The sequence below is a fragment of the Oncorhynchus tshawytscha genome, linkage group LG23 (assembly GCF_018296145.1).
Source record: "Oncorhynchus tshawytscha isolate Ot180627B linkage group LG23, Otsh_v2.0, whole genome shotgun sequence".
NCBI lineage: Eukaryota > Metazoa > Chordata > Actinopteri > Salmoniformes > Salmonidae > Oncorhynchus > Oncorhynchus tshawytscha.
In genome coordinates, this window is record NC_056451.1 from 13,846,887 (window position 1) to 13,860,686 (window position 13,800).

Consider the following 13,800-nt stretch of genomic DNA (forward strand, 5'->3'; position numbering starts at 1 on the left):
ACCAACTTAATTTTATCAGTAGTCCATTGACTGCATCAAGATTTCCATGGTAGGATGAAACATCAATATAACGAATTGGCCACAGGGATTTGCATAAATGAGAAACAGCCTTAAGGGGACAGAAGTAGCACAGAGGGTTGCTTGGGAACATAGAACCCAATGAATCCCTGGAATGCAACAGCTCTCTGCATCATTGAGACCAGCCAGAAAAAAGTGATGGGAGGACTTTCCCTTCTGTTAAGGGCAGAAGGGCTAGGGTAGCCTAGTCTGAAGAGGTCGTCATCAGGGTCTGGAACACACTGACTGTAATGATTCACAACAGGGAGAAAAATACATAATTTATCATAAATAAAACTACCCTGGGTGAACGACCTGGCCCTCTCTGTGACATTCTTTAAGGTGAAGCCTTACCTTCCTGCTTTTGAGGAATAAAACTTAAACGTATATAAACTGTTCAAAATGGCCCTTTTCTTTTCAACTCCACAACCTGGCATCTGGTCCAGATCAAAACAATCAACTGGAGGCAGAAATTCTCTGGTAAACTAAGCACTATGCTAATTACACACTTGCATCCTACTTTGGCTATAAATGGTTGTCAGGAGCAACAGTAACATATAATTTTGTGCTGGTAAAAAGCTATGTTGTGAATGTATACAGCCTGTTCCACAAATGACAGTGATAATTACATGTAAGTCATGTAAAAAGCTCTAGATTTTATTTAAATGTCATCATAATTCACAATGACATACACTACTGTTATTATGGTTGTGACATCTTTATTTAAGCTTTAAAAAGGAGAAAACACAGACCAACATGGCTACATGATTTATTACTGAAAATACTCAATATATCAGGGCATCAGTTCAGTCTCCAGTACTGTAGTTATTGCTTTACAATAATCTGTCTGTGGTCCTCAGCTGTCTAGTCTGCAACAGGGAATAACACAGGTGAACTGGTTTAGATGGCAGAGGCATGTTTTAGATCAGAATCCTTTTCTGGGGACTGCTGACGTCATAGATGGAAGAGTCTCTTGAAATCCACTGTTGTAGATAGGTCTACTTAGAAACCAACATACGAGAGCGGGACTTTGGAAAACCGGATGTTTAAACCTGGTATAAATTACAATAGGGCAAACGATAAGGTCCCACCATACAGGTCAATAGGTCTTCTTCCAGGAGCGAATATAAAGCTGGATGGGGATCAGTGGGTTTCTTTTCTGTAGGCTGGGATGGAACACATCAAAGTCTACCCGCCGCACCCTTTGAAGGTAGTCCTCCAGCACCACCTAGAACAGCAGCCAGAAAGAGGGAAACAGCATCAACACACTGTGTGTGTGTGTGTGTGTGTCAGTCCTTATTCTCTACATGTGGTAGCTAGCGTGAGCATTATCTGAGCTCAGGAAAGTGCTTCCTCTTTGCCCTAGACGCATTGTGACCATCCACCCTTCAAAACATAAAACACACGATGCGGGGCATTTGTCTACCTCAAATTCTTCACCTTGGCGTCATTCTCAAGGCTCTGGTTAATATGCTCTGCCCTTCCTTTATTGCCCTCTTTCATGCCCCTTCTCTGTGGGAATCAGACTGCTTTTGAGAGTGCCAGTGGTAAGAGCCCATAATGCAGTCCTTGGTGGTCTGTCTGGTGTGATTAAATTGGAGCATTAAAAAAGGTCTGTCTGGCAAACTGATGGGGAGCTTGCTGTGATGGGAGGGAGGGATAGGCTAGACAGCCATGTCAGGATATTGGGAGGTGGTTGAGGAGGAGAAAGGATCGTTCAACAGATGCTGCTCCTCCTTACCTAGGTTCAGATGAACCTGATTGGAGGATTAATGAAAAAAATAATAATCATCAAATGATAAGAGAACGAAGTGAAACTAACACACAGACCTGGTCTCTTCCCTGGTGCCAAGACTAAAGAAGCCCCATAGATCAGTTCACGAGTCTTGTCTTTGGTCAACGCTTTACAAAATGACCCTTTCCATGATGTTACGTCAGTCACAGTGACCACAACCTAACCCAATAAATGCTAATCATTCTTATAATAATAACAACCCACCGTTTGGAGGAAGGCAGGGAAAGCAGAAACTGGTATGTTCTTGCTGAATGATCTGGCCTGTGGAGACAAAAAGGTTCAAACTGAGTAAAATGACCAACACAGGCTAATAAAGCTATAATCTGTTTTATAACAGATTAAGGTCTGTAGACATGCAAAATCAATGACGCGCATATAAAACACCAGTAGCTACTTAATTTCGGACTGCTTCTCTTTTCAATCCCTTTTTTGTACAAACTCAAAAAAAAAAAAAAAAAACAAAGCTCACAATAAAACAAAGTTACAAGTGTCACCAACGTTAATTGATTAAGTACACTACCGTTCAAAAGTTTGGGGTCACTCAGAAATGTCCTTGTTTTCATGGAAAACAGACTTGAAATTAGTTGCAAAATGAATAGGAAATAGTCAAGACGTTGAGGTTATAAAGGTTGAGGATATAAAAAGGTATAAATAATGATTTTTAAATTTAAATAATAAATTGTGTCCTTCAAACTTTGCTTTCAACAAAGAATTCTCGATTGCAGCAATTACAGCTTTGCAGACCTTTGGCATACACAGCGTTGTACGAGATCTTCAGGTTCTTGGCAATTTCTCCCATGGAATAGCCTTCATTTCTCAGAACAAGAATAGACTGACTAGTTTCAGAAGAAAGTCCTTTGTTTCTGGCCATTTTGAGCCTGTAATTGAACCCACAAACGCTGATGATCCAGATACTCAACTAGTCTAAAGAAGGCCAGTTTTATTGCTTCTGTAATCAGAACAACAGTTTTCAGCTGTGCTAACAATTGCAAAAGGGTTTTCTAATGATCAATTAGCCTTTTAAAATGATAAACTTAGATTAGCTAACACAACGTGCCATTGGAACACAGGAGTGATGGTTGCTGATCATGGGCCTCTGTACACCTATGTAGATAGCCTATTAACAATGTCTACACTGTATTTCTGATCAATTTGATGTTCTTTCAAAATGGACCAAAAAATTAGCTTTTCTTCTAAAAACAAGGACATTTCTAAGTGACCCCAAACTTTTGAACGGTAGTGTGTGTGTCGTATGGGTAAAAAAAAAAAAACGTATTGTAGTAACCATTAGAGAAAACGACTGATCCCACATGAGAACACACTGTCAGAGCCCTCCATTTTTTTTTTTTTACCAGGACTGGATGAAAAATGTAATTCAATCAAATCTTATTGAAGACTGGGGTTTTTAAAGCAGTAAATCTGTTAAGCAAGAACAGCCCATCAAATAACATTGGAGGAACACTGTCCTAATTTCATAAGGGTACGTACGTGTTCTAGGTGTACATGGGCTTGGCTGGCAATGTCATAAACCACGTCTCTCACATTCTGTTCCCGGCTTCCTCGGATGAAGTCCTCCTGGGAGGCTCTGTGCTGGTGGTGACACACACCTTTGTTCACACCACTTATTCACACAGGAGAGATTTGTTCCTTCAAACCACTAATCTAGCCAAGCGAACCGATTGCTCATGCTGAGAGCATATGGCCTCTAAATGGGGCGAATAAAGTGAAGCTCCCGATAATGATCTTCATTATTCACGGCATGTATAGCGATTGTCAGATCTCAGTTCTTTCTCCTTTAAACTGTTGGCCTCAGGTCAGCCCCCTGATAGACAGAAGTTGTTTAGAAACTGAGTAGAAGTCGGATAATTTGACAGCAAAAAAAAAAATATATATATATAAAACGGGTAATCTGAATCTTATTACACAAATAAGGAGTTTAGTTTGATATAGTTTAACAATAATATGAGGACAAGGAGATTTGTATTGCCCAAAAACACAAGGCAGTCGGTGTCTGTAGACATGCTGCTACACATGTTAGCTTGACAAACTAAACAATCAAGTCAGGGAACTTCAATACAATGAAGCTTGGTATTGCAAGTTATTAGCTCGGCTAGAAGCTGTTGTCAAGCAATGGGAGCAACAACAAAACACAAACATACAGAGGGTCCAATGCCAAAGCCTGTATAAAATGTAACATCACCACAGACAGAGGCTGCAGTAGTTAAACCCCTGGACACCAACAGTCCCTTCTGCTTCTGACCAGAGCAATTAACTTATGACCGGATGAAAATAATTGGGAAATTTCAAAGCACTCACTGTCCCTTAATGACACAGAAAGTGGAGGAAACCCACCAGGCTTTAATGTGGGGGGGGTGAATCATAGATGGACTGTAGGGGGAAACTCTAGGGAGCTTCAATTGTGCTCAGACCTTTATGATGTTACAATAGCGCCCCCAGGTGCCAAAACAATAGTGATAGGCAAATGACCTGGAGGCCTCCACAAACCTGACGAGGTCACTAATGTCACACACACTGGACTAGTAGGGGTAAAAACATCTCCTGATGTCACATCATAAACCAGCTGCACACAGTCCCCTGTCACTCCAGCTGTGGCTCAGAGGCCTTGTTGACAGATGGATCAGACAAAGCTGTGAATTTGACTTGTAACTACAGCCAGTGCATTTGTCATGGGGTTTCATTATAACTGTGCCTCTGGCATACTTCATTTGGAGTAGTGACACACTCCCTCACTGTGTTGATAATGCCAAACCGGTCTAGCAGGAATATCATGTGACATAAAGGCCTGAGATAGATCAGGAATGGCATCCATCTGTACCAAACGTCATTAGCAGGAAAGTCATCATTTTGATACCTCTGCTGCAGATATGGTCACTCACCAGCATGCAGATGTCCATAGGTAGGTAGACTTTGCGTCTGCTGCTGTTGTAGGGCGTGGCTCTTAGGCACATCACGATCCCCTGGGCCTTACCAATATGGCTGGCAGCATGATCAGCATGGACATCTTTCACACCTGGACAAAAAACACCACACACAAAGGGAATCAGAGAAGACAGAAAATAACTAAAGTTAAAACATTGCACCCCTTTTTAAAACAAAAAAAAAAAAACTATTGTATTAAATACACTTTGTCTAGGTACAAGAAGAATTTGTCTTCTAGTTTACCTCAGAAACATAGTTACTGTTTTTGATTGACTAGGGCCATGCTAAAACCTTAAGCAGACACTGTTCTCTTGTATACATCATTTATCACAACAATGAAGTGCACACACTTTGATATTAATAACTGGGAAATGCTTTCATGCTGAATGCCCAGTACTTGAAACAGGTTGAGGCTTTGAGTCAGATGTCTCTTCTAGTCAATTAAACTGGAACAAGTGTGACAGGTTCCTTTGCAGAGGGGGACAAAATAATGACATTCCACAAAAGAACATGCAAATGATTGACAGAAACGCAGGTACTTGCGATGCAGAAATGCCACTTAATTAATCGCGCAAGTGAATACAGCTGGACCTGCTTCTAAGTCTCCCTCTCAAGTCATAAAACAATCTGCATAAGTAATCATTATTTTGTATTCAAGGCATTCAGGAAAGTATACAGACCCCTTGATTTGCCACATTTTGTTACGTTACAGCCTTATTCTAAAATTGATTAAATTGTTGTTTTTTCCTCAATCTACACACAATACCCCATACTGATAAAGCAAATAAAGGTTTTCAGAAATGTTTGATGTAAATGTAATATTTCATAAGTATTCAGACCCTTTACGTAGTACTTTGTTGAAGAACCTTTGGCAGCGATTACAGCCTCGAGTCTATTTGGGTATGACACTACAAGCTTGGCACACCTGTATTTGGGAAGTTTCTCCCATTCCTCTCTGCAGATCCTCTCAAGCTATGTCAGGTTGGATAGGGAGCATCGCTGCACAGCTCTTTTCAGGTCTCTCCAGAGATGTTCAATCGGGTTCAAGTCCAGGCTCTGGCCGAGCCACAAGGACATTCGGAGCCTTGTCCCGAAGCCACTCCTGCGTTGTCTTGGCTGTGTGCTTGGGGTCATTGTCCTGTTGGAAGGTGAACCGTCACCCCAGTCTAAGGTGCTGAGTACTCTGGAGCAGGTCTTCATCAAGGATCTCTGCACTTTGCTCCATTCATCTTCCCCTCGATCCTGACTAGTCTCCCAGTCCTTGACACAGAAAACCTCCCCGTAGGGATTTTGTCCAGGTTTCCTCCAGACGTGACGCTTGGCATTCATACCAAAGAGTTCAATCTTAGTTTCATCAGAACAGAGAATCTTGTTTATCATGGTCTGAGAGTCTTTAGGTGCCTTCTGGCAAACTCCAAGCGAGCTGTCATGTGCCTTCTGATGAGCGGCTTCCGTCTGGCCACTCTACCATAAAGGCCCGATTGGTGGAGTGCTGTAGAGATGGTTGTCCTTCTGAAAGGTTCTCCCATCTCCACAGATGAACTCTGGAGCTCTGTCAGAGTGACCATCGGGTTCTTGGTCACCTCCCTGACCAAGGCCCTTTTCCCTGATTGCTCAGTTTGGCCGGGCGGCCAGCTCTAGGAAGAGCCTTGGTGGTTCCAAACTTCTTCCATTTAAGAATGATGGAGGCCACTGTGTTCTTAGGGACTTTCAATGCTGCAGAAATGTTTGGTACCGTTCCCCATATCTGTGCCATGTCACAATCACGTGTCGGAGCTCTACGGACAATTTTGCTCTGACATGCATTGTCAACTGTGGGACCTTATATAGACAGGTGTCTGCCTTTCCAAATCATGTCCAATCAATTGAATTTACCGCAGGTGGACTCTAATCAAGTTGGAGAAACATCTCAAGGATGATCAATGGAAACAGGATGACCCTGAGCTCAATTTCATGTCTCATAGCAAAGAGTCTGAATACTTAGCTAAATAAGGTATTTCTGTTTATTTGTTTTTATAAATATGGACGTTTTCACTGTCATTATGTGTGTAGATCAAGGAGGAACATTTTTATTTAATGCATTTTAAAATAAGGCTGTAAAGTAACATGTGGAAAAGGTTAAGGGGTCTGAAAACTTTCCGAATGCACTGTACATCCACAATATAATGTGACTGTTCCTGTCAGGATTCTTCCAAATAGGGAAGGAGCAGAGTCGTAATGGGGCGGCAGGATAGCCTAGTGGTTAGAGTGTTGGACTAGTAACCGAAAGGCTGCAAGTTCAAATCCTCGAGCTGACAAGGTACAAATCTGTCGTTCTGCCCCTGAACAGGCAGTTACCCACTGTTCCTAGACCAGTTAACCCATTGTTCCTAGGCCGTCATTGAAAATAAGAATTTGTTCTTAACTGACTTGCCTAGTTAATAAAAGGTTTAAAACATTTTTTTAAATTAAAAATAATCAGTCATTCATTTCATGTAGAGGGGAAATTATGGGTAGTTTCTGTTGTCCAGCCTTTCAACAAATCTAATGGAGTTCAGTGGCTATATTGACACATTCTGATGGCATTTTCAAAGTGCAATTATGCATAGAGCGCTCTGTAACACCATGGCGGACATGGTATCATTAAACAAGGCACAATTAAAAGTTCCCGGCAATGTTCCAGTCGGTGGCTGCAATTCTCATCTTTCTCATTTTAGTCAATGTGCTGCATTGGCAAGCACGATCCTCATCATTTCTAAAAGAGGTACTTGAACACTGGGAAGTTAATTGTGAATATAAATTCGATGTCCCCCCGGGAACAGAACAATGCACATGCTGTACACTCGTCAGTCAGTGGAGTCAAGCACAAAACACACATACACCTGCTCACCTAAACTCTCCAGAAGAAGGTACAGTAGTGAGGACTGGGTATTGTCTGAATAGGCCTCCAACTCCTGGAGGTTTCTATAAGCTCTGTCTTCCATGTCCTTCTCCTGTTGGCAACAGTAGAGACAAATATCAAATAAATTAAACGGAACTAGAATTGAATCCACACAAATCCATGACCTAAAATGCAACATTTGCTTACTCTCTCAGAGATTATCCTAAGCATCCACCTCTTTGTCAGGTAGTGTTTCTTCACCGCCTGCAAAAGGAGATATTTGAAGATGTTTAAAACAGTACACATCAAATGCACTGGAAAAGCTATGTTTAATGCTATGCATCAAATACAATTTATTTATAAAGCCCTTCTTACATCAGCTGATATCTCAAAGTGCTCTACAGAAACCCAGCCTAAAACCCCAAACAGCAAGCAATGCAGGTGTAGAAGCACGGTGGCTAGGAAAAACTCCCTAGAAAGGCCAGAACCTAGGAAGAAACCAGGCTATATGCAAAGTCCAAACGATATACAGGCGACTGTAATAGCCGCAGTTGAAAATACAGCACTGAAAATTAAAACAGAAGATGTCTACTCCAGACAGACCCTCCATAGTTCTGCACTGACAGGCTGCACTGGGGGGTCATCCCTGTAGATCTCCTCCACTGTAGTCTTCCAGAACTGCATCCGCATCAGACCTATAGTCTTCTGGGAAACAGAGTCCTTCACCTTCGAGAGAAACAAAAAACGAGGGTTCTCAATCCCTTTCAGAAGACTTCATTGAATAAGTTTAAACTGTTAGGCATATAGAGTTGCACAAAAAATGTATTGCTCTACTAGACCCTTTCCTCACTGTTATCCATGTTCATATCTAGGTCTATAGGTTGATGTGTTATTCTTGCCATAACAGCATTATCTTCAATAGCAGGATGCCTGAACATCAACACGTAGCTCTGGACAAGTATTGGACATACAGTGGGGCAAAAAAGTATTTAGTCAGCCACCAATTGTGCAAGTTCTCCCACTTAAAAAGACGAGAGAGGCCTGTAATTTTCATCATAGGTACACTTCAACTATGACAGACAAAATGAGAAGAAAAAAAAATCCAGAAATTCACATTGTAGGATTTTTAATGAATTTATTTGCAAATTATGGTGGAAAATAAGTATTTGGTCAATAACAAAAGTTTGTTACATACCCTTTGTTGGCAATGACAGAGGTCAAACGTTTTTCTGTAAGTCTTCACAAGGTTTTCACACACTGTTGCTGGTATTTTGGCCCATTCCTCCATGCAGATCTCCTCTAGAGCAGTGATGTTTTGGGGCTGTTGCTGGGCAACACGGACTTTCAACTCCCTTCAAAGATTTTCTATGGGGTTGAGATCTGGAGACTGGCTAGGCCACTCCAGGACCTTGAAATGCTTCTTACAAAGCCACTCCTTCGTTGCCCGGGCGGTGTGTTTGGGATCATTGTCATGCTGAAAGACCCAGCCACGTTTCATCTTCAATGCCCTTGCTGATGGAAGGAGGTTTTCACTCAAAATCTCACGATACATGGCCTCATTTATTCTTTCCTTTACACGGATCAGTCGTCCTGGTCCCTTTGCAGAAAAACAGCCCCAAAGCATGATGTTTCCACCCCCATGCTTCACAGTAGGTATGGTGTTTTTTGGTTGCAACTCAGCACTCTTTGTCCTCCAAACACGACGAGTTGAGTCTATTTTTGTTTCATCGGACCATATGACATTCTACCAATCTTCTTCTGGATCATCCAAATGCTCTTTAGCAAACTTCAGACGGGCCTGGACATGTACTGGCTTAAGCAGGATTTGAGTCCCTGGCGGCGTAGTGTGTTACTGATGGTAGGCTTTGTTAATTTGGTCCCAGCTCTCTGCAGGTCATTCACTAGGTCCCCCCGTGTGGTTCTGGGATTTTTGCTCACCGTTCTTGTGATCATTTTGACCCCACGGGGTGAGATCTTGTGTGGAGCCCCAGATCGAGGGAGATTATCAGTGGTCTTGTATGTCTTCCATTTCCTAATAATTGCTCCCACAGTTGATTTCTTCAAACCAAGCTGCTTACCTACTGCAGATTCAGTCTTCCCAGCCTGGTGCAGGTCTACAATTTTGTTTCTGGTGTCCTTTGACAGCTCTTTGGTCTTGGCCATAGTGGACTGTGACTGTTTGAGGTTGTGGACAGGTGTCTTTTATACTGATAACAAGTTCAAACAGGTGCCATTAATACAGGTAACGAGTGGAGGACAGAGGAGCCTCTTAAAGAAGAAGTTACAGGTCTGTGAGAGCCAGAAATCTTGCTTGTTTGTAGGTGACCAAATTCTTATTTTCCACCATAATTTGCAAATAAATTCATAAAAAATCCAACAATGTGATTTTCTGGATTCTTTTTCTCATTTTGTCTGTCATAGTTGAAGTGTACCTATGATGAAAATTACAGGCCTCTCTCATCTTTTTAAGTGGGAGAACTTGCACAATTGGTGGCTGACTAAATACTTTTTTGCCCCACTGTAAGACCACCCCATTGAGGATTATAGTATCATCATTTCCAATATATGCATATACAGTGGGGAGAACAAGTATTTTATACACTGCTGATTTAGCAGGTTTTCCTACTTACAAAGCATGCAGAGGTCTGTCATTTTTATCATCGGTACACTTCAACTGTGAGAGACGGAATCTAAAACAAAATCCAGAAAATCACATTTGTTTGATTTTTAAGTAATTAATTTGCATTTTATTGCATGACACAAGTATTTGATCACCTACCAACCAGTAAGAATTCCGGCTCTCACAGACCTGTTAGTTTTTCTTTAAGAAGCCCTCCTGTTCTCCACTCATTACCTGTATTAACTGCACCTGTTTGAACTCGTTACCTGTATAAAAGACACCTGTCCACACACTCAATCAAACAGACTCCAACTTCTCCACAATGGCCAAGACCAGAGAGCTATGTAAGGACATCAGGGATACAATTGTAGACCTGCACAAGGCTGGGATGGGCTACAGGACAATAGGCAAGCAGTTTGGTGAGAAGGCAACAACTGTTGGCGCAATTATTAGAAAATGGAAGAAGTTCAAGATGACGGTCAATCATCCTCGGTCTGGGGCTCCATGCAAGATCTCACCTCGTGGGGCATCAATGATCACGAGGAAGGTGAGGGATCAGCCCAGAACTACACGGCAGGACCTGGTCAATGACCTGAAGAGAGCTGGGACCACAGTCTCAAAGAAAACCATTAGTAACACACTACACCGTCATGGATTAAAATCCTGCAGTTCACGCAAGGTCCCCCTGCTCAAGCCAGCGCATGTCCAGCCCCGTCTGAAGTTTGCCAATGACCATCTGGATGATCCAGAGGAGGAATGGGAGAAGGTCATGTGGTCTGATGAGACAAAAATAGAGCTTTTTGGTCTAAACTCCACTCGCTGTGTTTGGAGGAAGAAGAAGGATGAGTACAACCCCAAGAACACCATCCAACCGTGAAGCATGGAGGTGGAAACAATTCTTTGGGGATGCTTTTCTGCAAAGGGGACAGGACGACTGCACCGTATTGAGGGGAGGATGGATGGGGCCATGTATCCCGATATCTTGGCCAACAACCTCCTTCCTTCAGTAAGAGCATTGAAGATGGGTCGTGGCTGGGTCTTCCAGCATGACAACAACCCGAAACACACAGCCAGGGCAACTAAGGATTGGCTCCATAAGAAGCATTTCAAGGTCCTGGAGTGGCCTCGCCAGTCTCCAGACCTGAACCAAATAGAAAATCTTTGGAGGGAGCTGAAAGTCCGTATTGCCCAGCGACAGCCCCGAAACCTGAAGGATCTGGAGAAGGTCTGTATGGAGGAGTGGGCCAAAATCCCTGCTGCAGTGTGTGCAAACCTGGTCATGAACTACAGGAAACGTATGATCTCTGTAATTGCAAACAAAGGTTTCTGTAACAAATATTAAGTTCTGCTTTTCTGATGTATCAAATACTTATGTCATGCAATAAAATGCAAATTAATTACTTAAAAATCATACAAATGTGATTTTCTGGATTTTTGTTTTAGATTCCGTCTCTCACAGTTGAAGTGTACTACCTATGCTAAAAAATGCTTTGTAAGTAGGAAACACTGCTGATTTTGCAGGTTATCAAATACTTGTTCGCCCCACTGTATATTCATACAGCGCCTTCAGAAAGTATTCACACCCCTCAACTCTTTACATATTTTGTTACAGCTTGAATTTAAAATGGATTAAATTGAGATTTTTTGGGTCACTGGCCTACACACAATACCCCATAATGTCAAAGTGGAATTGTTTTTTCTAAATGTTTACAAAATAAAAACCTGAAATATATTGAGTCAATAAGCATTCAAGCCAAAATAAGTTCAGGGTTAAAAATGTATTAAACAAGTCACAAGTTGCATGGACTCACTGTGTGCCATAAGTGTTTCACATGATTTTTGAATGACTACCTCATCTCTGTACCACACACACATACAGATAATTGTAAGGTTCCTTAGTCAAGCAGTGAATTTCAAACACAGATTCAACCACAAAGACCGGGGAGGTTTCACAATGCCTCGCAAAGAAGGGCACCTATTGGTAGATGGCTAAAATTTAAAAAAAGCAGACATTGAAAATCCTTTTGAGCATGGTGAAGTTATTAATTACACTTTGGATGGTGTATCAATACACCCAGTCACTAGAAAGATACAGGTGTCCTTCCTAACTCAGTTGCCGGAGAGGACGTAAACCGCTCAGGGATTTCACCATGAGGCCAATGGTGACTAAAACCATTAGAGTTTAATGGCTGTGATAGGAGAAAATGGAGGATGGCTCAACAACATTGTAGTTACTCCACAATACTAACCTAATTGACAAGAGTGAAACAAAGGAAGCCTGTACAGAATAAATATATTCCAAAACAGGCATCCTGTTTGCAATAAGGCACTAAAGTAAAACTGCAAAAAATGTGGCAAAGAAATTACCCTTATGTCCTGAATAAAAAGTTATATTTGGGGCATATTTAACAACACGTCACAGAGATCCACTCTTCATATTTGCAAGCATGGTGGTGGCTGCGTCCAGGTGTCCAAAGCTCTTAGAGACTTACCCAGAAAGACTGGGTTGTAATCGCTGCCAAAGGTGCTTCTACAAAGTATTGACTCAGGGGTGTGAATACTTATGTAAACAAGATATTTCTGTATTTAATTTTAAATGCATTTGAAAAAATCTTTTCACTTTGTCATTATGAAGTATTGTGTTAAGATGAGTGATATTTAAATATTTAAAAAATATTCTCTGTGGGCTGGAAGCCTGCTAATATTCAATTTTGAATTCAGGCTGTAACACAAAATGTGGAACAAGTCAAGGGTACTCAGTACTGAGCTTGCTGGAATACCTGCCTGAGCCAGCTCGACATTGAAGGCCCTCAGGGCCAGTGAGGAGCGTCGGGCATCCTCCGGGAGAAGCAGGGAGGACACAAAACCGTCATAGTCCCGAGACCTGGGGAAACAAGGCAGTGAACACAGGCAAGTTAATCAAAACAAGTCAAGTGTAATGCTAGTGGTGGACTAACTTCTTCACAATGAAAACATTGGATGCAGTAACACACGTAACAAAAACAAACAACTAGCCACGGTTGGGGTCAATTCCATTTCAATTCAGTATATACACTGAAAGTCCAATTCTCTTCAAAGCATTTCATTGAGGAACATTTGGACAATGTAGCCAGTCACAGAGGGCCCATGCAATTTGTGCATAGAAGGATGCTTGCAAGTCATACCATTTAGAGCCATATTTAACTAACTAGCAAGTTGGCTTGCTTACCTCACAATATCGATACAGTATTTTTCGTTGTGCTGCGACTCTATAGTCGAGTTTGTTGAAGCTCGTAGACATTTCACTTCTGTAGGTCGTTGAATGCAAATAGCGTGTGGCAATATCTTTCTTTGTAGTGAGTGAAACACCGAACATTTTGTGGTTAATAATCCATGCTTTGCACTAATGCCAGATGCCATGTTGACAACATACCCTTCAACTTTCACCCTTACCTTGTGTCGCAACAAAAGTCTTCCTCCCTATTTAATTTGTGTTCCGCTTTCTGTTGTATTTTTAAATACAGAACACTCGTTTTAGGTAAAGTATTT

The 13,800-nt window shown here is 41.7% G+C and overlaps 1 protein-coding gene across 3 annotated transcripts; it reads right to left on the minus strand.

Moving 5' to 3' along the window:
* Nucleotides 1-810: 810 nt before the first annotated feature.
* ndufaf6 (NADH:ubiquinone oxidoreductase complex assembly factor 6) lies at nucleotides 811-13,743 on the minus strand. Of its 3 annotated transcripts, none has more exons than XM_024385258.2 (9): nucleotides 13,481-13,743; nucleotides 13,057-13,156; nucleotides 8,256-8,378; nucleotides 7,860-7,916; nucleotides 7,662-7,764; nucleotides 4,750-4,883; nucleotides 3,341-3,442; nucleotides 2,057-2,113; nucleotides 811-1,285 (listed from the first exon to the last, which is right to left on the minus strand). In XM_024385258.2, the coding sequence occupies exons 1-9, from the start codon at nucleotides 13,669-13,671 to the stop codon at nucleotides 1,157-1,159; spliced, it is 996 nt and encodes a 331-aa protein (XP_024241026.2). In that variant the 5' UTR covers nucleotides 13,672-13,743; the 3' UTR covers nucleotides 811-1,156. The 3 variants fall into 3 exon arrangements, with proteins under 3 accessions (XP_024241026.2, XP_042160583.1, XP_042160581.1); XM_042304649.1 differs by having other exon boundaries at nucleotides 13,053-13,156; nucleotides 13,481-13,623; XM_042304647.1 differs by lacking the exon at nucleotides 3,341-3,442.
* Nucleotides 13,744-13,800: the final 57 nt, after the last annotated feature.

Coding starts and splice junctions, on each gene's coding strand:
- ndufaf6 (XM_024385258.2), bottom strand. CDS start 13,671: ATGGCATCTGGCATTAGTGCAAAGCATGGATTATTAACCACAAAATGT. Junction 7,917..8,255: donor TCAGTGCAGAACTATGGAGG/GTCTGTCTGGAG, acceptor CTCCTTTTGCAG/GCGGTGAAGAAACACTACCT. Junction 1,286..2,056: donor TCCCTGCCTTCCTCCAAACG/GTGGGTTGTTAT, acceptor CTGCTGTTCTAG/GTGGTGCTGGAGGACTACCT.